This window comes from Oncorhynchus keta, chromosome 15 (genome assembly GCF_023373465.1).
Source record: "Oncorhynchus keta strain PuntledgeMale-10-30-2019 chromosome 15, Oket_V2, whole genome shotgun sequence".
In the NCBI taxonomy this organism is placed as follows: Eukaryota; Metazoa; Chordata; class Actinopteri; order Salmoniformes; family Salmonidae; genus Oncorhynchus; species Oncorhynchus keta.
The window spans coordinates 33,744,279-33,771,287 of record NC_068435.1 but is presented as its reverse complement, the minus strand read 5'-3'; the positions used below and the strand labels follow the sequence as shown (position 1 = coordinate 33,771,287).

The 27,009-nt window shown below is 43.9% G+C and overlaps 1 protein-coding gene across 1 annotated transcript in view; it reads right to left on the bottom strand.

Moving 5' to 3' along the window:
• Positions 1-1,617: 1,617 nt before the first annotated feature.
• Positions 1,618-27,009, bottom strand: part of LOC118395130 (protein Wnt-9a-like) — a 31,546-nt gene continuing 6,154 nt past the window's right edge. The window contains exons 2-4 of the mRNA XM_035788905.2: positions 9,839-10,098; positions 4,505-4,767; positions 1,618-2,173 (exon numbers count right to left, since the gene is read on the bottom strand). Of these exons, the coding sequence (XP_035644798.1) occupies positions 1,682-2,173; positions 4,505-4,767; positions 9,839-10,098 (1,015 nt within the window). The 3' untranslated portion in view covers positions 1,618-1,681. The remainder of the gene's footprint in view (positions 2,174-4,504; positions 4,768-9,838; positions 10,099-27,009) is intronic.

The following is a 27,009-nucleotide window of genomic DNA, read 5'->3' as shown; positions in this document are numbered from 1 at the left end:
ATCCAACATGACATTTTAGACATGTGCAACATAACAGTAACCTGCCAGAGAGAGAATTACTGTCAAAACAACACGAAAGGAGATTGTAACCTTTGCAGTCGTGGAGTTGTGGTAGCCACGCCCCAAAAACAATGGATAGACAATGCACAGGCGTACAGCTAGAGCAAACATTTGCTTTGTCGTCGCAACACACATTTTTGTCACCTTGTTGTTGCGAGCTTCAGCGGGACTATATCTGAAATACAGAATTTGCTTGAGGGTGTAACTGTGTAAGCCATTTTTCCATTGGATCATACTGTTCATTTTCAATCTCCACCGTTAATACTTGAATGGGGGGGGTGTAGAGAGAGGAAGGAAGGAAGGATATGAGAGAATAGTGTTATTATAGTATTATTACAGGCAAGATTTGCTTTTCACTTTTTAAATAGAGGGCTAAGTACCAAGAAGCTGTTCTAGTTAGAGCACTCATCTGATTGGAAGATGCATTCTCCACTGGTCAGGCGGTCTCTTGTTGTCACGGTGACAGCAGTAGACACTAAACTCAGAAAAGCAAGTCCATTCTCTCACTGAACTTTCATTACATACAGGTTTTCTTTTTGCTTTTTACCATCAGTCCAAATAAGATATAGTGGTTTCAGTTATTCCCTGAACATTAGTTGACTTCGCTCAAGGCCAAGAGTAGCCTAAAATGACTGGCAAATGTATTCACCAACAATTTCACTCTAGTGTAAAAGAATCAAAGACAAATGAGCGTGTTTTCTCTCCTCGTGAAGGAGTAGTCCCAAAGGGTCCATAAATGATCCACAGAGTGAGACAAAGGACACACATGTGCTGCTTTCCAAAGGGCCTTGTCAAAACAAAATAAAAAGCAGAAGAGAGCGAGAACACACAAACAACAAAGCATTTGTGTGGTTAGTGGTTTGTTGAAACATATTCAGATAAGTAGCAAGTGTATATAATATCATTATAATACAATTTAATTTATTTACATACATATGCATACACACAACGGTGTGTGTGTGTGTAAATATGTGTGTGTAGAATTCCTCTTACACCCTGTCTTCTTAACAGTTTCTGAATATGGTTACCATGATTGCCATATGAGTTGTAATTTGACCCACCTCTTCACCCTCACTCGCTAACACACACACACACACATTTCTACATTGGGCAAGGCCCAAAAGCCACTCTTTTACCATTATGGTCATTCTATTGGATCCTCATTAACAGCATGCTAGCCGGAGACAGCGGCCAAGTGCTGCTTTTTCTCACTGACACATCTGACTGCCTGTTGAATAGGTGAGGTCGCCTTTCCTCCAAAGCTCCAACTCTGGCAACGAGAAAACATGAGACCCACGTTGACCCTGTTGTCAGATGAGGCCAATCTCCTCCTGCAACCCCAACCACCATTGGCTGGGGCCACAGGGTATTAAAACAAAACCCATAGAACAGAAAATCCCTCAAAGTGCTTATAAAGGTCCTCCATCTCCATCGTCATGCTCTCTCCTCTGCCGCAGAACTCTCTCTCTCTCTTTATGACAGCCACAAGGGGGTTGAGTGAGAGTCAAACCTCTGTCCTAGAACACCATTCACACCCCCCACCCCCCTTCACCATCAACAACCACCCTCCACTTGCTGAGTCCGGTCAGAGGCAAGGGGCGAGCAGGAAGCTAAGACTGGGCTAACCTTTACAGGTGTAGACCTCTTCTCTCTGCGTGCACTGCTTGCATTCGACGTAGCAGCACCAGCGCACCTGACACTGGCATGGCCGGGTCACCACGCGGCTCTGGGTGTTGTGGCCCCTGCCGCAGCATATGGCGTCGCAGTTCTTGTCCTTGTAGCACTTCCTGGCCGAGGTGCCTGGCGAGTACTTGCTGGGCCGGCAGAAGCTGGGCGAGTCCTCGATGTGGAGCAGGTCCATGGTGCGTGGGATCGGGTCGTTGCTGGGGCCCGTTGAGGGGTTCTGCTGCTGCTGGGGCCGGGCCTGGGAGATTTCCCCCTCCCCCGTGGCCTCGTTGGTGGAGCTGCCCACCTTCAGTGAGGTCTCGTAGCGCTGTTTCAGCTGCTTGCCGATCTCGTGGAAGGGCGAGAGCTGCCTCCAGCACGTCTGGACGGTGCAGGAGCCCGAGACGCCATGGCATTTGCAGGTGGTCTCCACCCCTGCTTTGATCACCTGGTGGTGGGAGAGGAGAGGGACATACAGTCAGCCGTCACAGGGCATCAAAGGGACTACCTGAAATGACATAATATTAGCTTTGACCCATTTTGCACTTTGTATAGACAGCAAGGTTTCAAAGAAGAAGAAAATGACCTAGACTCCCCTGTAATTTCTGCAGCACAATGGGCCTATGTAGTAAGTCCGAATTTCATAAGAAATGTGTCCAATATGAAGCCTTTACGCACACAGAACATCAGTGTATTAAAATGTGATGAGAACAGAGGCCATGATTATCTTCTCTGTGTATACTCATACATACCACAGAGTTAGACGATCTAGAGCCTCTAATTATTGCTGATATACTGCCATTAACATAATACAACATTGACATGACAACAATGTCACATTGTTGTCACTCCCCAACCAAAGAATCTTAATTTTAAAAATTCTACACTATAAGCAATAGTTTCAAAGATAATGTTTGTGGGTGGGAGGGTGTCGATACGGAGTGCTACGATAACATTCGGTAATAGAGTTTGATTAAAGTCATCATGGTTATTACTAACAGTAAGTGGAGGACACGCTGAGAGGCACTTTTTCCGAAGAAAAGATCCATTGAGTTCCTCGGCCATGGGAAAGAAGGAGACAGAAGACTCAGACCCTGGCCCCTGTTCTTGGTTTGTTTTAAGGTATGTGGGAGTCAAAAACCCCCAAGGTCCATCTCTTTCACCAGGCCAACTTCATAACTCTACTGTTTCGATTCAAGTAGGGGGGGGGACTTTAGGCTAGCAAGTGTAAAGGTAAACAAAACCATTTTTTACGTCAACTATGTTGAGGCCTGAAGATTTCTCATAATACATATAACGGGATCTACCCAACAGACGACACGGAATGTGGACTCGAGTTGAACTTGAGAGAACACCTCTGACCATTAATGCTCGACCAACTTTAACTTGTGGGGGTGTGAACGGGTGTGTTTAAGGCTCCTTGTTTGGCCAAAGACAGCACTGTACTGAATAGTACACGTTGCGACGTTGCTTGAAATCTCTGTGGCTGGGAATGGTTCATTTGTGTACAGCTCAGTCAGCATCGGCCGACCACAACGTTAAATTAAAGGTTATGTGTTAAAATCCAGAACGTGTATTCTCCAGAGGAGGCCTGGAGTGGACAGACGGTCTCTCTCCGGTTCTGTTCTCACACACTGGGAAACAGATGGGGGAATACGAAATAAGTGCTGCATTATTCGCCACACTTGCAGTTTAGTTCAGGGAAATGTGAAGTGTCAGCTTTAAATGTTCTAGGGATTCCAGAGGCTGGCACATTCCAAGATTTGTGCTTCATGTGGGACGTAGTACACCTCACTAAATCTGAAAATAAGAAAAAACCTGGACCAAAACAGTGTTGTAAATCTTTTGTCACAAATAAAAGAACCTGAGAATGGATTTGGAGAGCCAGGCTGAAAAGGAAGAGCACACACAACGGGTCTTTGGGGAGAGGTTTGTGTCTGCTAACATTTGGGGAAGTGTGCTTCTGCTATAATTTATATTCATGCTAAAATTAAAATGGCTACAATAGGAGAAAATCTGAGTCAAGGTAGCGGCTGCCAGGACCTTGAGTTTGCTTTGGCTTGACATTTTAACACCATTCTCTCTTCTTCTTGATTTTACTATTAAAATCACGTCCAAGCCGGGGGAACAAAAAAAACTCACTCCCTCACCTCAAACAATTGTCGAATCTCGCTAAGGCACAAACAACGGCAATTAAATCTCTAATTTGAGAGGGAAAACCAAAGTTTGATTAACGTGTGGCCAATTTAAGTGATTTAGGCTGGCCTTTCATCTCACCATTAAGTGGGATGCTTGAGGATCTGTAGTATTTGTTTAATAACCACAGCATGTGGGTAAACGATTCTCTGTCAACCATGGGAACATAGCTGTAAAAACTCTTGTCATTGTTATTCCTCTCGTGGTCACATTAAATTCCTCTCTGGTCATTTTCACTGGTTCTGGTCATTTTGCTGTGTCTTTAGAGACTGAGGTACATTTGGAGAACAATAATTTACCAACCCTACTTTATATAGTTGTCTGTAGGAGATTCAGAAAATATTCACCCTAGAATACACCCACGGATCTTAACCATCTCAAGAAAGGACAACATAGGTAAAGCAAACTACACTGTCAGTCAATCAATCAATCAACCAGCCAACCCAAAAATATTCATTGTTTTTGTTTTACAGGAAAAGTTGTGACAAAAGGGCTGTTAGCGGGATACACTAATTACTGTATCCCATAATTCAACAAGATGAAATGTACCTCGTCATCCAACACGGCTCCCCTCCACACTCACCTTCATGCCCACGTTACTGTTGTGCATGTCCACGCGGGCACGCAGGTCCTTGTTGGAGCGTTTGCCCAGGAAGTCCTTGACAAACTTGTTGCTGTACTTCAGGTTGTCACCACAGCCGCCCCACTGCCAGGCCTTGCGGTTCTCCAGGTCTGGGGCTTCATCGCAGGTGCAACGCTCCATCCGCCCGGCGCTACAAGCCTTGGCCATGGCGTGAGTCAGGCCTGCCGAGGAGACGGCATACAGGAAGGCTGTCTCCTTAAAACCTGGAGTGAGGTGTGGAGCAAGAGGAAGGATATCAGCTACCAGCTTCCTAATGGACACTCAAAATGAGCAATTGAAAGTTGCCATTAATGGGAAAATAAACTTCAGCTTTCTACTGTACTATCTACTATGGCCTCTCTCTACTGTACTATCTACTATGGCCTCTCTCTACTGTACTATCTACTATGTCCTCTCTCTACTGTACTATCTACTATGTCCTCTCTCTACTGTACTATCTACTATGTCCTCTCTCTACTGTACTATCTACTATGTCCTCTCTCTACTGTACTATCTACTATGACCTCTCTCTACTGTACTATCTACTATGGCCTCTCTCTACTGTACTATCTACTATGGCCTCTCTCTACTGTACTATCTACTATGTCCTCTCTCTACTGTACTATCTACTATGCCTCTCTCTACTGTACTATCTACTATGTCCTCTCTCTACTGTACTATCTACTATGGCCTCTCTCTACTGTACTATCTACTACTGTACTATCTACTATGGCCTCTCTCTACTGTACTATCTACTATGGCCTCTCTACTGTACTATCTACTATGGCCTCTCTACTGTCTATCTGTACTATCTACTACTACTGTACTATCTACTATGGCCTCTCTACTGTACTATCTACTATGGCCTCTCTCTACTGTACTATCTACTATGGCCTCTCTACTGTACTATCTACTATGGCCTCTCTACTGTACTATCTACTATGGCCTCTCTCTACTGTACTATCTACTATGGCCTCTCTCTACTGTACTATCTACTATGGCCTCTCTACTGTACTATCTACTATGGCCTCTCTACTGTACTATCTACTATGGCCTCTCTCTACTGTACTATCTACTATGGCCTCTCTACTGTACTATCTACTATGGCCTCTCTACTGTACTATCTCTACTATGATCTACTATGACCTCTCTCTACTGTACTATCTACTATGGCCTCTCTACTGTACTATCTACTATGGCCTCTCTACTGTACTATCTACTATGGCCTCTCTCTACTGTACTATCTACTATGGCCTCTACTGTACTATCTACTATGGCCTCTCTACTGTACTATCTACTATGGCCTCTCTACTGTACTATCTACTATGGCCTCTCTACTGTACTATCTACTATGACCTCTCTCTACTGTACTATCTACTATGGCCTCTACTGTACTATCTACTATGGCCTCCACTCTACTGTACTATCTACTATGGCCCTCTCTACTGTACTATCTACTATGACCTCTCTACTGTACTACCTACTACTGACCTCTCTCCACTGTACTACCTACTATGGCCTCTCTACTACTCTCCACTGTACTACCTACTATGGCCTCTCTACTGTACTATCTACTATGGCCTCTCTACTGTACTATCTACTATGGCCTCTCTACTGTACTACCTACTATGGCCTCTCTCTACTGTACTACCTACTATGACCTCTCTCTACTGTACTATCTACTATGACCTCTCTCCACTGTACTACCTACTATGGCCTCTCTACTGTACTATCTACTATGACCTCTCTCCACTGTACTACCTACTATGGCCTCTCTACTGTACTATCTACTATGACCTCTCTCCACTGTACTACCTACTATGTCCTCTCTCTACTGTACTATCTACTATGACCTCTCTCCACTGTACTACCTACTATGGCCTCTCTCTACTGTACTATCTACTATGGCCTCTCTACTGTACTATCTACTATGACCTCTCTCTACTGTACTATCTACTATGGCCTCTCTACTGTACTATCTACTATGACCTCTCTCCACTGTACTATCTACTATGGCCTCTCTCTACTGTACTATCTACTATGGCCTCTCTACTGTACTACCTACTATGGCCTCTCCACTGTACTATCTACTATGACCTCTCTCTACTGTACTACCTATTATGGCCTCTCTCCACTGTACTACCTACTATGGCCTCTCTCTACTGTACTATCTACTATGGCCTCTCTCTACTGTACTATCTACTATGGCCTCTCCACTGTACTATCTACTATGACCTCTCTCTACTGTACTACCTATTATGACCTCTCTCCACTGTACTACCTACTATGGCCTCTCTCTACTGTACTATCTACTATGTCCTCTCTCTACTGTACTATCTACTATGGCCTCTCTACTGTACTATCTACTATGGCCTCTCTCTACTGTACTATCTACTATGGCCTCTCTACTGTACTATCTACTATGGCCGCTCTACTGTACTATCTACTATGACCTCTCTCTACTGTACTATCTACTATGGCCTCTCTACTGTACTATCTACTATGGCCTCTCTACTGTACTATCTACTATGGCCTCTCTACTGTACTATCTACTATGGCCTCTCTCTACTGTACTATCTACTATGGCCTCTCTCTACTGTACTATCTACTATGTCCTCTCTCTACTGTACTATCTACTGTGGCCTCTCCACTGTACTATCTACTATGGCCTCTCTCCACTGTACTACCTGCTATGGCCTCTCTCTACTGTACTATCTACTATGGCCTCTCTACTGTACTATCTACTATGACCTCTCTCCACTGTACTACCTACTATGTCCTCTCTCTACTGTACTATCTACTATGTCCTCTCTCTACTGTACTACCTACTATGTCCTCTCTCTACTGTACTATCTACTATGGGCTCTCTCTACTGTACTATCTACTATGACCTCTCTCCACTGTACTACCTACTATGGCCTCTCTACTGTACTATCTACTATGACCTCTCTCCACTGTACTACCTACTATGGCCTCTCTACTGTACTATCTACTATGGCCTCTCTACTGTACTATCTACTATGGCCTCTCTACTGTACTATCTACTATGGCCTCTCTACTGTACTATCTACTATGGCTATGGCCTCTGTCCACTGTACTACCTACTATGGCCTCTCTACTGTACTATCTACTATGACCTCTCTCCACTGTACTACCTACTATGGCCTCTCTACTGTACTATCTACTATGACCTCTCTCCACTGTACTACCTACTATGGCCTCTCTACTGTACTATCTACTATGGCCTCTCTACTGTACTATCTACTATGGCCTCTCTACTGTACTACCTACTATGGCCTCTCTCCACTGTACTACCTACTATGGCCTCTCTACTGTACTATCTACTATGACCTCTCTCCACTGTACTACCTACTATGGCCTCTCTACTGTACTATCTACTATGACCTCTCTCCACTGTACTACCTACTATGGCCTCTCTACTGTACTATCTACTATGACCTCTCTCCACTGTACTACCTACTATGGCCTCTCTACTGTACTATCTACTATGACCTCTCTCCACTGTACTACCTACTATGGCCTCTCTCTACTGTACTATCTACTATGGCCTCTCTACTGTACTATCTACTATGACCTCTCTCTACTGTACTATCTACTATGGCCTCTCTACTGTAGTATCTACTATGACCTCTCTCCACTGTACTACCTACTATGGCCTCTCTACTGTACTATCTACTATGGCCTCTCTACTGTACTATCTACTATGGCCTCTCTACTGTACTACCTACTATGGCCTCTCTCCACTGTACTATCTACTATGGCCTCTCTCTACTGTACTATCTACTATGGCCTCTCTACTGTACTACCTACTATGGCCTCTACTGTACTATCTACTATGGCCTCTCTCTACTGTACTATCTACTATGGCCTCTCTCTACTGTACTACCTACTATGGCCTCTCTCTACTGTACTATCTACTATGGCCTCTCTCTACTGTACTATCTACTATGGCCTCTCTCTACTGTACTACCTATTATGGCCTCTCTACTGTACTACCTACTATGGCCTCTCTCTACTGTACTATCTACTATGACCTCTCTCTACTGTACTACCTATTATGGCCTCTCTCCACTGTACTATCTACTATGGCCTCTCTCTACTGTACTATCTACTATGGCCTCTCCTTACTGTACTATCTACTATGGCCTCTCTCTACTATACTACCTACTATGGCCTCTCTCTACTGTACTATCTACTATGGCCTCTCTCTACTGTACTATCTACTATGGCCTCTCTCTACTGTACTATCTACTAACGCCTCTCTCTACTGTACTATCTACTATGGCCTCTCTACTGTACTATCTACTATGGCCTCTCTCTACTGTACTATCTACTATGGCCTCTCCACTGTACTACCTACTATGACCTCTCTCCACTGTACTACCTACTATGGCCTCTCTCTACTGTACTATCTACTATGGCCTCTCCACTGTACTACCTACTATGACCTCTCTCCACTGTACTACCTACTATGTCCTCTCTCTACTGTACTATCTACTATGTCCTCTCTCTACTGTACTATCTACTATGACCTCTCTCCACTGTACTACCTACTATGGCCTCTCTCTACTGTACTATCTACTATGTCCTCTCTCTACTGTACTATCTACTATGGCCTCTCTCTACTGTACTACCTACTATGGCCTCTCTACTGTGCTATCTACTATGACCTCTCTCTACTGTACTATCTACTATGTCCTCTCTCTACTGTACTATCTACTATGGCCTCTCTACTGTACTATCTACTATGGCCTCTCTACTGTACTATCTACTATGACCTCTCTCTACTGTACTATCTACTATGGCCTCTCTACTGTACTATCTACTATGGCCTCTCTCTACTGTACTATCTACTATGACCTCTCTCTACTGTACTATCTACTATGGCCTCTCTCTACTGTACTATCTACTATGGCCTCTCTACTGTACTATCTACTATGGCCTCTCTACTGTACTATCTACTATGACCTCTCTCTACTGTACTATCTACTATGGCCTCTCTACTGTACTATCTACTATGGCCTCTCTACTGTACTATCTACTATGGCCTCTCTACTGTACTATCTACTATGACCTCTCTCTACTGTACTATCTACTATGTCCTCTCTCTACTGTACTATCTACTATGGCCTCTCTCTACTGTACTATCTACTATGGAATTACAAAAATGTATCTCCACCTCCACCCATGAACGTCAGAAAGGAGTTATCTGTAAGTTGAAAACATATTACATTTATACTTCTATATGAAGTTGGAATGCTTTTCTGTCCCTACCTCTTTTCAAAAGGTTGGCTCTGTAGCGCCCCTCTAAGGTGCAGTTCCACCTCTCAAAGCGGAACTGGTACTGGCACTCCAGGGCACTCATGCTGATGGCCTCCATGAGGGTCTCGGCCACGCCCGGGTCCCGTCGACACATCCGCCTCTGTTTCTTCTCCAGTTTGAGCCGGTCACACAGCTTGTAGTGGGCCCTTCCCACGTTCTCCTCAGGTTGAGAGCTCAGCGGTAGAATGGACAGGGGTTCATTACCTGTCAATCTGGGGAGAGAAATAGACACCCCTTAGCTACTGGCAAATGCTGCTGCAGTACCCAAAGGTCTACCTAAGGCTTATTACAGCCATTACCTGTCAATCTGGAGTTGAGGGGGGGAGATGTTGTACTGTAACACACTGTTTGGAGGGTTCGGAGAATGACAAATCATTTATGGGAACACTCCGTCAGTACAGTGGACTGAGAATATGAGGAAATGGTATGCTAAGTCCCAAACATAGAACGCTGACCTTTACGGTCTAAGTCAGAGCTGGTTAATGTTCGAGGGAATTTGGCTGCAATTGTTTGAAGGTTGCAATCGACTTAATGGTTAATGTGCAGGGGACTGCAACGCTTTCTAGAGATTGAGATCAACATTCCCCATATGTGAGGTGAGTCTCGGCCTCCCGAGTGGCGGAACGGTCTAAGGCACTGCATTGCAGTGGTTAAGACATCACTACTGACCCGGGTTCGCTCCCAGGCTATGTCACAGCAGGCCGTGACCGGGAGACCCATTAGGCGGCGCACAATTGGCCCAGCATTGTTTGTGTTAGGGGAGGGTTTGGCCGGACAGGATTTTCCTCCTATTGTGCTCTAGCGACTCCTTGTGGTGGGGTGAGTGCCTGCAAGCTGATCTCAGTCACCAGCTGGATGGACACATTGGTGTGGCTGGCTTCTGGGTTAAGCGAGCAGTGCGGCTTGGCTGGGTGGTGTTTTGGAGGACGTGTGGCTCTCAACATTTGCCTCTCCCAAGTCTGTAAGGGAGTTGCAGCGATGGGACAAGACAAACTACCAATTGGGGAGAAAAAGGGGTAAAAGTAAAATAATATATTTAAAAAATAAAAGGATAGGCGTGGCTGTGTATATAGCACATTCTCAGAAGGGGAAGAGCGTTCTGTGCTGATTTGTCTCTTTTAGGGTAGCTACCAATAAGGTTGCTCGTCATAGCATCGCTGGCTAGACAGCTAGCTAAATTGACACAGGTTGGCTTAAGAACATGCGTTTGTAAATTCACTCAAGGGTGTCAGAGTGAGCTCAGAGTGCGCTCTGGGCGTTCGTAATTTCAGAGTGCTGTCAGATTGTCCGTTAGTAAATTCAGCGTGTTTCGCTCTCAGAGTTTTCAGAGTGCACACTGGACGCTCTGGCGGAGTAGGGTTGATTCGAACGTTCTGACCTCAAAACGGAAGTCAAAAACACCCAAGCTAACTGGCTAAAGTTGGCTAGCTTCCTAGCTAATTCCAGACACAAATGAGAACACCTCACTCTGAACATTTGACTTGCCACACAGAGCTGGTTAGAGTGTTAGTGACTGTAACTGTGTGTTTTAATTAAGTTTTTTGTTTTTTTTGCCAGTACAGAGCGTTCAGATGATATGACAGATTTAAAACAATGGTCCCGCACATTCAATTTGTCCGTCACATCACAGGCATGCTAAACAGTAGCCAGACCAACAGATACATTGCTTAACATTTATATCATATCCCGGAGACTGTCAATCACGGGGACCAGCGGTGTTTAGATGTAAACATGATCACACAGCAGGCTTTACACTCATTATAGAATCCCCATACAAACTTCCAGTGTTCAGGAGCCTAAAGCTGCAATTCATTTGAAATATAATGAGTATAAGCTTAGTTTCTAAACACGGTATAGGAGGAGAACATGTGGTAGAGTTGCACTCCTTTCGTCAGTTTATTTAAAGGAAGTGTATATAAAACACACAAGCTAGCACCGGGTCTGCCACATAGCTGGCAAAACCCTCCCTGACCAACTAGTGTTCTGAGGTTGCGATGGATGGGGAAAGCAGAAGCTTTACTTTCACAAAAACACGCAGGGGACATGACTGTCAGCCTGTGACCATTTTGGTCACACCATCTGACAGGATTGGCAGGGTAGTTGCTCATTATGTGCAATTTCAGGGCCTCTTTTTACACTGTTAAAGTAAAAGAGAAGAATACATGGATTTACAGAGGAACTCACAAACACATTCCTGCAACGGGCCCGGGCACATAACGCCATTACTGAAAGAGTTTGATGCCTTTTAAGTGTCAACATTTCCCTGCTAATATTGACACCAGCTAACAATCTGAGGTTGTCCTGACAACAACCGTAAACAAGGGATAAACATATTAGATGTACTCTGGAGGTGACAATGGGAGGTTGTTTCTTCTTCTCTCCTCTATATAACTGAACTGCTCTGCTCAGTGACACACGGTGACCTGTCTCTGGCCTCTGCCATCAAAATGTTGACATTTATGTTGTTGAGCTTAAGTGAATATCCCTTCTATCAATCTTGATAAAACAGGGGAGAGCTGAGGAGGAGAGGATCCTAGTTTAATTGTCATGTCTAAGATAATCCTGCTGTGTCTCATTCACAAAACAAAGCTCTGATTATGCCATGTTCAATGAGAGGCCCATGCAGATCTCACCAGTCACATGGCCAGAACAGGAAGTGATAGCTAGTCTAATAAGTAACTATGAACCGAACAGTAACTTTTCAGTGAGGAAGGATTCAGGCCAGGTCTGCAAGAGTAGGACACAAGCTAATAAGAGAGAGAGTGAACAAGACACAGCCAGCCAGTCAGACACTATTAGCATTTAGCTAGTGTGTTACTGCTGCCAATGAACCAGAAACCTATTCAATTCCATTTCCAGCCCATGAGTCATTTGGGTACAACTATTAACCAAATCACAGCCATAGAGCTTCCTTCCAGATGTCCCGGGCATGGACCATGTTGCAGTGAATGTGAACACTGATTGATTCACTGTCTGTACCTCAAGAGAGTTACTGTGTACTTCTCCCGTCTGTGTACTTCTCCCGTCTGTGTACTTCTCCCGTCTGTGTACTTCTCTAGTCAATGGTGCTACACGTTCACTTATGACCTAATTTGTCTTCTGTCACCATTCCGAGCCAAACGGCCTCACTGAAGAGGTCACAGAGGTCATATTACAGAGAGAGAGACATCTTTTAGATCTGATAATAACTGATTGTGAAGTCTTTCTCCTGATCCAAGATGGCAGCGTACCTTTAGGGAGATATTGTGTTGGATATAAACAGTTCTTTTTCACACATTGTATCGCCGGAAATGACTGGTAATGACTGGTAACGGCATCCAGATTATAGATTTGTCTTCGGTGAAGGGAAACGTTTCTGCGGAATAGGTCATCCAGAGTGATGATAAATATGTTTTTGGGTACGGGATGTCATCTTTAGGGAGGGAAGATCAATGTGTAACATTACAGGTCTCCCGGAGGGAAGAGGCTAGTCAAATGGCTCGTCTCTCTTTTTTGCCTTTCCTAACTTGTCTGACTACTATAGACTTCTTAAATGGAAACCTGGCAAGCTGTTACTTGACAGAAATGGTTCTCCTGGCTGGCTTTAGGGAGGAAAAGAGCTCAAATACATTGGTCTAACTGTGCCACATTCTGCACTGTATGTATAGAGACACTCCATACATACAAATGCTATATTTATCCATCTTAATTGTTATTCCTTTTGATACTATGTGTATCCACTACGTATATAACACCGTGAGGAGAAAAAGAAGGAACTCAAGAGCAAATTGTACCAGTTGACGAACTGTTAGAATCGTGATTGACGAACTGTTGTAATCGTGACTGACAACATTTCCGCAACATTTCTGCTGTGGGCTGAGGCTCAATATTTGATTGATTGCAACACCATTTAGAGTACCTGGCTAATTAATTTCGACATGTCATCAGGAGAGCCAGGATAATGTAAACTCCAGCTGTGATAAACTCAAGTCCTATGATTGATGCCTGAAATGCAATAACATACAAACTTAAATGAATGTAGATATCACTGGGGAAATTAAATCAGCAACGTTACCCAGGAGATGCAAAGTGGAACAGATTATTTGTGAAGCTTGGCAGCCACAGTAAATGAAGCATATATTTTTTTGTATGATTTAAAATTCCTAGAGATTTTACAGTTGTATGAATCATGCTTCTGAAGAATGTAAGAGCAATAGAAACAGCAACCGGGGGCTGAAATATAGTCTATGTGTTGTATAGTACGCAACGATTCAATTATGTTAGGTACATTTGTTGCTAATGGCATAACTCTAATGTTTACTACCTGTTGCACTAAATAGACATAGGCGTGCCATTATTATCAATAACAACAGTGGTGAAACTCCCACGGACAAAAAAGGTTGTCTTCATTTTCCTGAATCCTATCACCATGGCGTGTTACATTCCTCAACCACTACTGTCACTATCACCGTCTCCTTAGTGTTATCTCTCCATAGATCACATATGGCTGCCTGTCTGGCCCACAAATATAGTCAAATAAAATGCAATTTCTCAAAAGTGTCTTTGTGCTGCGACGTCATTGTCTGAGGCAAAAAAAAGATACTCTGAAGCTGGAGGGAGGCCAGAGACAACATGGATCTTTTGGACTACTGCTCTGCTGTTACTGACTTCCATTTTTTGTTGTTGCCAGTTACCAAGAAGGCTGGGGGGCAAAGTGTGGATAGGAGGAGAAATTTCAGAGAATGGAGAAACACTTCTTCAGGTCTCGGGAGAATAAGCTACTGTGGCTCCATTCTTGTGCATGTTTCCGCTCTGTGGCAGACCAGTGTATAGTCAAATGATATCACAGATGTGCTTTAATTTCAGTTTCCCCCGTCTTCTAAAGGATTTCTTATATCTAGCTGTAAAGCTGTATTTTAAAGGTTTTACTTTTTGGGCTTTTAGAACACTGACGGAAATGATTATTTTACTTCTTAAAGCTATCCTAAATATGCACAATGGTAGTTCTAGTGCTTTGATTAATTGTGCCACTGCATATTTCCTAACAAGGACATTTGACGAAGTTTAAGACGAAGAAGGAGAACACAAAACCATACAGGTAAACTAGCTAGCTGGTACTGGGTCCCTAAAGATCCCTTTACCGCCATAACGTGACCAAAAAGAAACCCAACGTCTCACATACTCAGACAATGCTGAGCGGAACCCAGTGTCACACACTCAACAGGACCACTGCTGGCTTCTGCAGAGCGAGCTAATCTATTTAAACTCACTTGGAGGAAAGGATGGAATCAAAAGGAGAGTACGGTGCACATCTTTGGTCCAAAATTTGGACACAGGACCTCATAGCTTCTGATTAGGAATAATGGAAAGCCTAACCACAATGCCTTAATCTCTATGGTCCTGAAACATGTGCAAACTACAGTGTACATGTTGACAGTGTAAGGCATATGAACTAAAGGGATTATAGGTTGCAGGGTACGGAGCTACTGCTAGGTCTATGTCTTACACATTAGAATGTAAGAGCATGTAGACCTGTGTTTTTCTATCATGAAGCGTTTTAGGAGGCTGTTTTTGTTTGAGGTGTTGGCACAGCAACACACATGGAACATAACACCAACAGAGACATAATAAAGTTCACTATTATCCTACGTGAGGTAGGATTCTTACTGCTGTTTTCTCAGCTTGGCTTTTTAAACTCACTCACTCACACACTCACACACAGACATCATCGACCCGAGACTTCAAAGGAGAATAATCTCACTCATTGCCTTGCCTTTCTCCTCCCTGCATGCACCTTTCACTGGGTAAACGAACGGACTGAGTTTGTTTAGGCATTTCTCTCCACCTGTCAACGCTTCCCATTGCCGGGACATTTACTTCATATAAATGTTTCAATGCACAGAATGGCAGAGTGAAAACAACTCAAATCATCAAATCAAATATTATATATTATATTAAGTAAATGTTCATTGGTCGCATACACAGATTTGCAGACGTTATCGCAGGTGCAGCGGAATGCTCCAGAATGAGCAATGTCTGAGTCAGGAATATAAATACACATGCACTAATACAAAAGTATGTTCACACATATTCAAATTTGTGGATTTGGCTCTTTCAGCCACACCTGTTGCTGATAGGTGTATAAATCAAGCACACAGCCATGCAATCTCCATAGGGGAACATTGGCATGTGGAATGGCCTTACTGAAGAGCTCAGTGACTTTCAACTGCCACCGTCATTAGACCGCCACCTTTCCAATTTCTGCCCTGTTAGAGCTGCCCTGGTCAGCTGTAAGTGCTGTTATTGTGAAGTGTAAAATTCAAGGAGCAACAACAGCTGAGGCGCAAAGTGGTAGACCACACAAGCTCACAGAACGGGACCGCTGAGTGCTGAAGTGCGTGGAGCGTAAAAATCGCCTGTCCTTCGTTGCAACACTGTCTCCCGAGTTCCAAACTACCTCTGGAAGCAACATCAGCATAAGGACTGTTCGTCGGGGCCAAGAAACACGAGCAATGGAAATTAGACCGATGGAAATCCATCCATTGATCTGATGAGTCCAAATTTTAGATTTTTGGTTCCAACTGCCGTGTCTTTGTGAGACGCGGAGTAGGTTAACAGATGATCTCTGTATGTGTAGGGGGTGCTTTGCTGGTGACACTGTCAGTGATTTATATTGAATTCAAGGCACACATAAACAGCATGGCTACCACACCCAATACACCTCCAGGTTGTGCAAGGGCTATTTTACCAGGAAGGAGATTGATGGAGGGCTGCATCAGATGACCTGGCCTTCACAATCACCCAACCTCAACCCAATTGAGATGGTTTGGGATGAGTTGTACCGCAGAGTGAAGGAAAAGCAACCAACAAGTGCTCAGCATATGTGCGAACTCCTTCAAGACTGTTGGAAAAGCCTTCCAGGTGAAGCTGGCTGAAAGAATGCCAAGAGTTTGCAAGAGTGTGCAAAATGCAAAGCATTTTGTTGACGTTGAGGGTGAGGTTATTTTCCTGGCACCACTCAGCCAGGGCTCTCACCTCCTCCCTGTAGGCTGTCTCATCATTGTTGGTAATCAGGCCTACCACTGTTGTGTCACTTAGAGATGAGCTTGGGGGGCAGGCACTATGGTGTTGAAGGCTGAGCTGATAAGTTCTAACCGTCACCATGGGAACAACATCCTCTATGCTCTTCCTGAAGAACCCAGTCACCAAGTCATTGTATACGCTGATACTATTCTCAGAGGCGACTTGGAACATTTCCCAGTCCACATGATAAAAACAACCTTGAGGCATAGATTACAATTGGTCAGCTCAACATTGAACAGTCCTTACCACGGGTGCTTACTGTTTAAGTTTCTGCCTATAGGTGGGGAGGAGCCAAATGGAGTCGTGATCTGATTTGCTGAAGGGAGAGTAGGGGAGGGCCTTGTACCTGTCCCGGAAGGGTGAGTAGCAATGATCAAGAGTTTGTTATGTCCGGGTAACACAGGAGATGTGTTGATCAAATTTTGGTAAAGTTTCCTCCTATTTTCTTTATTAAAGTCCCCAGCTACAATAAATGCGGCCTCAGGATATGCTGTTTCCAGTTTGCACATAGTCCATTGTAGTTCCTTGAGAGCCATCGCAGTGTCAGCTGGGGGAAATGTATATCGGGAGGTAATGCGTTCAGCATTTGATTGTGAGGTATTCCAGATTGGGAGAACAAAAGGACTTGAGCTCCTGTATGTTACCACAATCACACCATGAGTTCATTCTTTTGCGCAATGGATGTAGAACCCCATAGCTAAATGGACACAGTATGTTACAGTTCCTGATGTCTCTATGGAAGGAGATCCTCACCCTGAGCTCCCATACTTTATTGTCCAGGGACTGAACGCTAGCGACAAATACACTCGGAAGCGCTGTTCTCCCCGGCATCTGCGGTTTTGTGCAGCCCCCAGGATGAATAGAGCTGCCTAAAGTTTTTTTTAAATGGTCCAGGTCAGGGAAGTGGAATTTCTGGTGACCGCCAATCTAATGTCGAAAAGTTATTTTTGGATGCAAGTAATCATACAAAAAAATGATGTAAGAAATAACACACCAACAAAAAAATACTGGGAGCTAGAAACAGGGCGACCGTGTCTGTCGGTGACATCTTATTGACTCATTACTGTAACGCTCGTCGAAATGGGTAGACCAAGGCGTAGCGTGATTTGAGTTCATCATCATTTTAAAAAATGTGAACCAGCAACAAAACAAAAAAGAGAAACAAACAAACGAACGTACAGCCTTGTAGGGTTCAAAAGCAACAATACAAAAACAAGATCCCACAAACAACAGGTGGGAAAAAGGCTGCCTAAATATGATCCCCAATCAGAGACAACGATAGACAGCTGCCTCTGACTGCGAACCATACCAGGCCAACATAGAACTACAAAAACTAGACTACACATAGAAATAATAAACTAGAACACCCCCCCCAGTCACGCCCTGACCTTCTCCACCATAGAGAATAAAGGCTTTCTGTGGTCAGGACGTGACGATTACGCAGGGTGAGTTTGTGTGTGTGTGTGTGTATTTGTGTGTGTGTAGCCACACAGCCCTGGGTCCCTGGTGGAAATAATGTATTCAAACTAAACGTTGCCGTCATCACCCTTCTGTGTTCAATGTCAGAGCCCCTACCATGACCCTGGCCTGCACTGCCGCTGCACTGGTTAATATTATGGCTGTTAATGTCGCCCTTCATCTGGGGTTTATGAAGGGGTTTTGAAAGTCTATTATGGGTTACATGTGAAGGGGTAGTATAAGAACATTCAATCACATATTAGCAGCTTGATAATCCTTGATATCACGTCATCTTTGGCCTAATATAATTGCTCATCTTAATGAGTATGTAATCACTAGGGACGTCAACGCTAATGTGTTAACGCATTACATGTTTATTGACGTTTGTTTTGTTGACGCCATTAATCGCCTCTCCATTTCTTCGCTGCATGGAAAATGTTAAGCACAGAACACAACAAGGAACACAGCTGCAAACAAGGCTAGTCCCTTTCTATCGCTGGGGACCGTGTGCTTCGAGCTAAAATCCGTTTTGCCCAATATTACAGGGAGCTATCGTTTCATTCTCAGACGCAGATTCTTGCGTATGTTCCTAGCTGCTTTAAATGACTCGCAGGATGCTATTCTTTGGTTCGATAACAAACAACATTGTTTAGCCAGTCATGTTACCTACTCAGCCAGCTAGCTAGCAACATGATAACTTGACCACTAACCAGGGCTAGGCTATGCACACATTTGGATGGCACAGGGAGAATTCAAAAGGAATAGGCTACTCAAAGAGATGCTTCATAGAGTGGAGTGTGTATGTGTGTGTGTGTGTGCAGGAGTAAGTGAGAGAGAGAGAGGGCGTGGGAGGGATGTAGGGTTTTGTAGGCATATAAGTGTGTAAAGTTATCTGAACAGTAAAGATGGTTACAGTGTTTTCATAACATTGTTGGATTCAAATGCACTTTGTATCCATAGAGCCAGTACTTTTTCCTATAGTTAGTCACACTCATTGAGAATGCCTGGAGCTTTATCAGTACTTAAAACTGTGTGTGCATGTGTGTGTGTGTGTGTGTGAGAGAGAGAGAGAGAGAGAGAGAGAGAGAGAGAGAGAGAGAGAGAGAAAGAGAGAGAGAGAGAGAGAGAGAGAGAGAGAGAGAGAGAGAGAGAGAGAGAGAGAGAGAGAGAGAGCTGTGCGCAAGTGTTAAACTTCAAGGACATTGATAATAGGGAGTAGGCCTACTTAAACATTGGGAGCATTAATAGCTTTATGTTAGTGACTTTTAAAAAAAAAACCTTCTAATATAGATCATTTTGTGTTTCTGTCTCTCACCATCAAAGTATGCCTGTAACTCGGTGCACTGCGCCTTAAATGGAAAAATCTTTCTTTAGAGACAAATTTGAGCAAATTCTAAAATTGCGATTAGCTACAGAAAAGCATGCGATTAATTGGAAATATACAAACACATGCAGAGATCTTGGCTCGTCAGTCACACTTCACAACAACTGTATGTAAAAAAAAGTGCCGCTCAGTGCAAATTCTGCAGAGTCACATAAAAAACATGCTGTGACAGGGAGAGCTGCAGTGCAACACACTGATCGCTCTGTGACAAATACGCCCTTTCTGTTGTGAACTACACGATGACTGATGAACGTAAGACGGCAACAATGCCTATTAATATTCAGATCTCCACAGATTGGTCAGTAACAGTGTCGGGCCGTGTTGAATTTGATTGGCATACAATGACGCTGAGAGACAACAAATGATAACTGCCCCCCTACTCCAATCAGAGCAGTGTTTTTTTTAGACTGCACACCATTGGTTGTTTTGAGAGTTCCAGTAGAGATTCGGAACAAGGCATTGCATACTACACTTGAGTATCATTGTCTCCATTGCCCATGCATGGTTATTCTGGTTGCACTGGTTGGTCAGCAACATTGGTTGAAGGTGTTGTCACAAAGCTGACATGTCAGACAATACAATGAACACATTCATGCATGTACGTGTGAGGGAGTTCGTTTTGTGAGGAGCACAATAGCACAAATGAACTGGGGCATATACTGTATGTTAAAGGTTAAAGGTCTTGAGTACTTCAACTCTCCACTGCTTTTCATAGTTGAGGTCAGGTTCACTACGGCTTCTATATATCAAACATAGGCTACTGAAGGTTTGACAAATGTGCAGTTAGTGTGTACCCTTTCACCATCTCCACCCCACTTGACCAACAGGTTCTGTGCAGGTACTGTACATGTGAGTGCGTGTCTGCGTTTGTGTGTGCATGTGGGCGTCATACGCGTGTGTGCAGCATTTGTACGTTTGTCTGCATTTTGTGTGTCTGTGTGGGTGTGGGTGCATGTGCTGCTACCTAAAGTCAAGATTCAACCTTGGCTGAACCCACCCAATCAGCAAAATCAAGAAGAAACCATCTTAATCGTTATCCCGATTTTCATACGCCATACCGTTTCTGTACCACACTGGGGTATACGCTATTACAGAAGGTGCACACAAGGGGTGTTATTTCCCAAAATATATATACAGTACCAGTCAGAAGTTTGGACACACCTACTCATTCAAGGATTTTCATTTATTTGTACTATTTTCTACATTGTAGAATAATTGTGAAGACATCAACACTATGAAATAACACATATGGAATCATGTAGTAACCAAAAAAAGTTTTAAACAAATCAAAATATATTTCACATTCTTCAAACTACACAGCCTTTGCCTTGAACACTCTTGGCAATTACAATTGTTTCACAACTCAAGTCAGTTAAGAACAAATTAGTATTTTCAATGAGATCCTGGGAACAGTGGGTTAACTGCCTTGTTCAGGGGAAGAACGACAGATTATCACCTTGTCAGCTCAGGGATTTGATCTTGCCACCTTTCAGTAACTAGTCCAACACTCTAACCACTAGGCTACCTGCTGCCACAATCTCTCAATAGTTTTTTTGGGGGGAGGGGAACAATAATTTAGGCAACAGGGATCTTGATCCAGGAGGGAATTAAATATTTGTGCTGTAACCAAGAAGGTTGATCTTGACATCTAGTCACTTAGTTAGCAAGTTAGCAAACCAAATGCAGAGATAGAGCCCTGAGCTGGATTGAATTTATTTGACATATCTTAGATTTTTTTATAGTTATACGTAACTTATAGCTAGCTATAAGCTGTGGCGTAGCACGCACTCCCATCTGTATTTCAAAATACCCCGGTACACTGTATAAACGGTATACCGTCCAAGCCTCGTCTCAACTTGCTGGTGTCCCTAAGGTCAACTCCCTCCCTCCTCTCTCCCTCCCTGTCTCCCTTTCCTTCCCTACCCCCCTAGCTCCCCCCTTTCTCTCTTTCCCTCTGCCACCCCCTCTGCTCTCCCATCTCCATCCCCTATCCCTCCCTCCCCCCTCACAAGGCTGCCTCCCCCCTCCTCTCCCCTTCCTCCTCCCTTCCTACCCCCACAGGCCAATTTACTCTAAACAAATGCCAATCATTCCCTCCAGCTGTTGGCTCAAAACAAAGCCTGCTCCCAGACAAAGCGAACCACCCAGCTGTCTTACTAAAGGTAACCCAAAACAATGGCAGCCAGCCAGACAGACGTGTGAAAAGTGTGCAAGGCTAACAGACACAACCATTGCCCGTATGTAAGCACTCCCCTGTCCGTATAATCTTATTCAATATGATCAAAAAGGCCAAATTGATCCCATATCAGCACTCCTGTAAGACTGTTTGTAACTACAAACCCTTGGTTAGTTGACCTTTCTCCTCTGACAGTTAGGGACAAACCACCATGCTCACCTCAGAAACCTGTACATGTTGTCAAACCCTATGGTGGTAGCCAGGCTATTGTAAAGATGTAAGGGGGAGTTTTGAAAAGAAAATCTGGGCTGGGTGTGACCTTGCCCTGATCCATGTGTGTGCCTGTTTATTCCGTCCCTTCCTCCCTCCTCCCCTCCTACCATTCCTCTGCTTGGTTTTCCCTTCCCTCCTCCACAGTATGCTCTAGCTAAATGCTCCCTGCAGGAAAAGAAGTGTCCTCCTCTCCTCAGAAAGAAGGTTTTGGATTCACTTCAGACCACCCTGCCCAAAGCCCTTGTCCCATCTGGTGTCTCACAGGCCCTGCCAGAGGTAGTAGGAATGTCAGTGTGGTATACTCCCTCTGGCCCAGCCTGAAACCAAGGCTGCTGCCTAGGCTATGTCCTACTACTGACTGAACTGAAGCTTGAGTAATGGGGAGAAAAACTCAATTTTGACTGGGGCAGAAAATGTTTAGGTTTTTTGATAATTTGATCTGTACAGGTGGAGATTAACAACACGTGGTTCATTACAACTTGACGAACTCTACCAATTAACATTGCTTTGTAATTGTTGTCATCATACTTTGCATCATTATGTCCAAGTTGAGTCACAGTTCGGACATGTCCCATATAGGAAAGTGACTAGAGGGTCAGAGATGACATCATGCTTGGTCACGTCCTTTTTGGGTCAGCCGTTGAAGATTCCGCCCTCACCCCCTCCACGACTTAGTGAATAAGATTGTGTAGTGTTAGCAGACTATGCATCATGTCTTCCTTATTTCGGGAAGGTGCATTACTCAAACGATAATGACTTACTGAAATGTGAAGTTATATTGGTCTGTTTTGGCACAGAGAGGATCTGGCATGTGTCCTGTAAGTGTACAGTATCAATCTCAGGCTATAACCATATCACTCAATCCTCTCTCAACCAATGGCTAATATTAGCTTTACCTTCTCAATAACCATTTACTCTTTCCCCCATATCTGTCTGAAATGACATGTGAAATGGAAACCGTGTTGGCGAAAGAATGTTGCATATCTCCATTCTCAACAGGGCGCAGCACTGCGCAGGCCTTCCCGTACCCTCTATACAGATGTAGGATCTGCGTAGAGCACTCTTTTGAATTTTGTTTTACAATTTTTTTTATTTCACCTTTATTTAACCAGGTAGGCCAGTTGAGAACATGTTCTCATTTACAACTGTGCCCTGGCCAAGATAAAGCAAAGCAGTGCGACAAAAACAACAACACAGAGCTACACATAAACAAACGTACAGTCAATAACACAATAGAAAAGAAAAATAGAAAAATCTATGTACAGTGTGGGCAAATGTAGAAGAGTAGGGATGTAGGCAATTAATAGGCCATAGAGGCGAAATAATTACAATTTAGCATTAATACTGGAATGATAGATGAGCAGATTATGATGTGCAAGTAGAGATACTGGGTTGAAAAAGAGCAAGAGGGTAAGTAATAATATGGGGATGAGGTAGTTGGGTGTACTATTTACAGATTGGCTGTGTACAGGTACAGTGATCGGTAAGCTGCTCTGACAGCTGATGATTAGTTAGAAAGGGAGATATAAGACTCCAGCTTCAGAGATTTTTGCAATTTGTTTCAGTCATTGGCAGCAGAGAACTGGAAGGAAAGGCGGCCAAAGAAAGTGTTGGCTTTGGGGGTGACCAGTGAAATATACCTGCTGGAGCGCGTGCTACAGGTGGGTGTTGCTATGGTGACCAGTGAGCTGAGATAAGACGGGGCTTTACCTAGAAAATACTTATAGATGACCTGGAGCCAGTGTGTTTGGCGATGGATATGTAGTGAGGGCCAGCCAACGAAAGCATACATGTCACAGTGGTGGGTAGTATATGGGGCTTTGGTGATAAAATGGATGGCACTGTGATAGACTACATCCAGTTTGCTGAGTAGAGTGTTGGGGGCTATTTTGTAAATGACATCGCCAAAGTCAAGGATCGGTAGGATAGTCAGTTTTACGAGGGTATGTTTCGCAGCATGAGTGAAGGAGGCTTTGTTGCAAAATAGGAAGCCGATTCTAGATTTAATTTTGGATAGGAGATGCTTATTGTGAGTCTGGAAGGAGAGTTTACAGTCTAACCAGACACCTAAGTATTTGTAGTTGTCCACATATTCTAGGTCATATTCTAGTAGTGATGATAGTTCGGCATCGGTTGAAGAGCATGCACTTAGTTTTACTAGCATTTAAAAGCAGTTGGACACGGAAGGAGTGGTGTATGGTGTTGAAGATCGTTTGGAGGTTTATTAGCACAGTATCCAAAGAAGGGACAGATGTATACAGAATGGTGTCGTCTGCGTAGAGGTGGATCAGAGAATCACCAGCAGCAAGAGCGACATCATTGATATATACAGAGAAAAGAGTCGGCCCGAGAATTGAACCCTGTGGTACCTCCATAGAGACTGCCAGAGGTCCGGACAATAGGCCCTCCGATTTGACACACTGAACTCTATCAGAGAAGTAGTTGGTGAACCAGGCGAGGCAGTCATTTGAGAAGCCAAGGCTATTGATAATTTTTTTTTTTGCTGAGAATGATTCTGCATAGCAGCAAACTTGTAATGTATTCAAGTTTTAAAAGGGCTTCTAAAGTTTGTAATTTCCACTTTAAAATGTCCGACTTTATTTGCCCTAACGGAAAATGAATCAACTCCTACAAAAAAATGCCCATTAATTATAATCCCCATAATAATTCCTGTTGCTGCAGGATTATTTTCCTGCTGTAGCAAACTGTCTCAAATTAAGATCCTACATCTGTAGGATGTACTGTACAGCAGTCAGGACACTCCCCCCTACCAGAGAATCATTATGAACCTGACCTACTGTATACTTTTTAATCCAGCAAATTAAATACATCACCTTTTTCTAGACATCAGCAGAGTATTCTTTCCAACCTTTTATTCAAAATGCTACCCTGATCTTAACTGTTGGCTCTGTTCAACGTGCAATTCTGAGTGCTGACTGCACTGTAGACCCTAGCCATTGAGCGGTCGGTAATGTATTAATAAAGGGATGGTTGGGGAATGGGAGCATGGAGCTTGGTAAGAGGTTTAACTACAATGTGAGAACTCAAGTCTCCTAGGGTCAGCGGCTCAATTGTAGTCACTGTGTGACTGGCACAGATTGGGCGCAACGCAACAGTGTCCGCATGACTCCCCTGTTCTAGCCTATGCCATGGTACAGAGCAGCGCAGGGCACCCCTGTACCAGCACACCAACTGACCGACGCACCAAACACGTTCAGTCACGGCACACATTCATACACACCCACCCCATTCAGACACACACACCCCAGTCACACAAACACACGCACGCACGCACACACACACACACACACACACGAGCCATGAGAATCAGATAGAAAGGGAACCTGTGTATTTTAAAAGTGTACTTTTAAATAAGACTCTGTACATACTCTCTACAACAAGTAATTGGTTATGTAGGTTATAGATTTGTAATGCACACATTTATTAATTTACTCTATTACTGTAGTATGAGCACTTCCCAGGGGTAATCCAAGCATGTAAAGTCAAACCACTATTAAAAAAACAGTAGCTGCGGGCCTCCAGAGTGGCACTGTGGTCTAAGGCACTGCATCACAGTGCTAGAAGCGTCACTACAGACCTGGGATCAATCCGCAGCTGTATCCCAACCAGCCGTGATCGGCAGTCCTATAGGGCAGCGTCGAATTGGCCCAGCGTCGTCCGGGTTAGGAGAGGGTTATGCCGGGGGGCTTAACTTGGCTCATCGCACTCTAGCGACTCCTTGTGGCGGGCCGGGCGCCTGCAGGCTGACCACGGTCGTCCGTTGAACGGTGTTTCCTCCGACACATTGGTGTGGCTGGCTTCCGGGTTAAGCTGGCGGTTATTAAGAAGCATAGTTTGTCGGGTCATGTTTCAGAGGACGCATGAGTCGACCTTCGCCTCCCGAGCCCGCTGGGGAGTTGCAGTGATGAGACAAGATTGAAATTTTGGAGAAAAAGGGGGTAAAAAAAATAAACCAACAGTAACTGGTTTCAACCATGCATTAGTAACTGCAAGTGGCTAAAGTTTAGTCATATTATTAACAGTTATTTACAGTTGCTAAGGAAAGATTACAAGGTTTCCTTTCTTCTCTCTCTCTGGGAATTCAAATTAGAATGGCGGGAAAGCCAGCAGAAGGGAAATTCAATACTCAAGCTGTAAAGCCACCAAGAGTGGTAGTGGTACAGTATATTGTTTGCACTGCAGTCTTAGTAGAAACATGAATGGATGAATGAATGAATGAATGAATGAATGAATGAATGAATGAAGGTGATAAAATACCATCATGTAGCTACACACTGGTTATAATATCAAGGTCCTAACCATTGGTTACAACTGGAAGAGGTGTAATTTTGTCTCACTAGTCATAATGAGATTCTTACGGTGTTCCATTTGGGCAAGAATCATCACACACTGACACTTTATCACCCAATTAAATACAAATTTCCTCTGCGCTGACTGCCTGACTGTAATACATGGTAAGACTGCATGTATCACACACACACACACACACACACACACACACACACACACACACACACACACACACACACACACACACACACACACACAAGCATGCTCCCACAGACTAGGTTAAAGGAGGAAATTGGCCTGTGGTTAAGGACGGACAACATATGACATGGCAAACCTGCCAATTAACGTCAGATCATCAATCTCAGGCCCATAAAAGTATTATGATTCTATATTGGCTTGCAAATGATCCCTGTCGAGGCTATGTCCCAAGTCCCATCTGTAAAGGACATCATGTGTCTA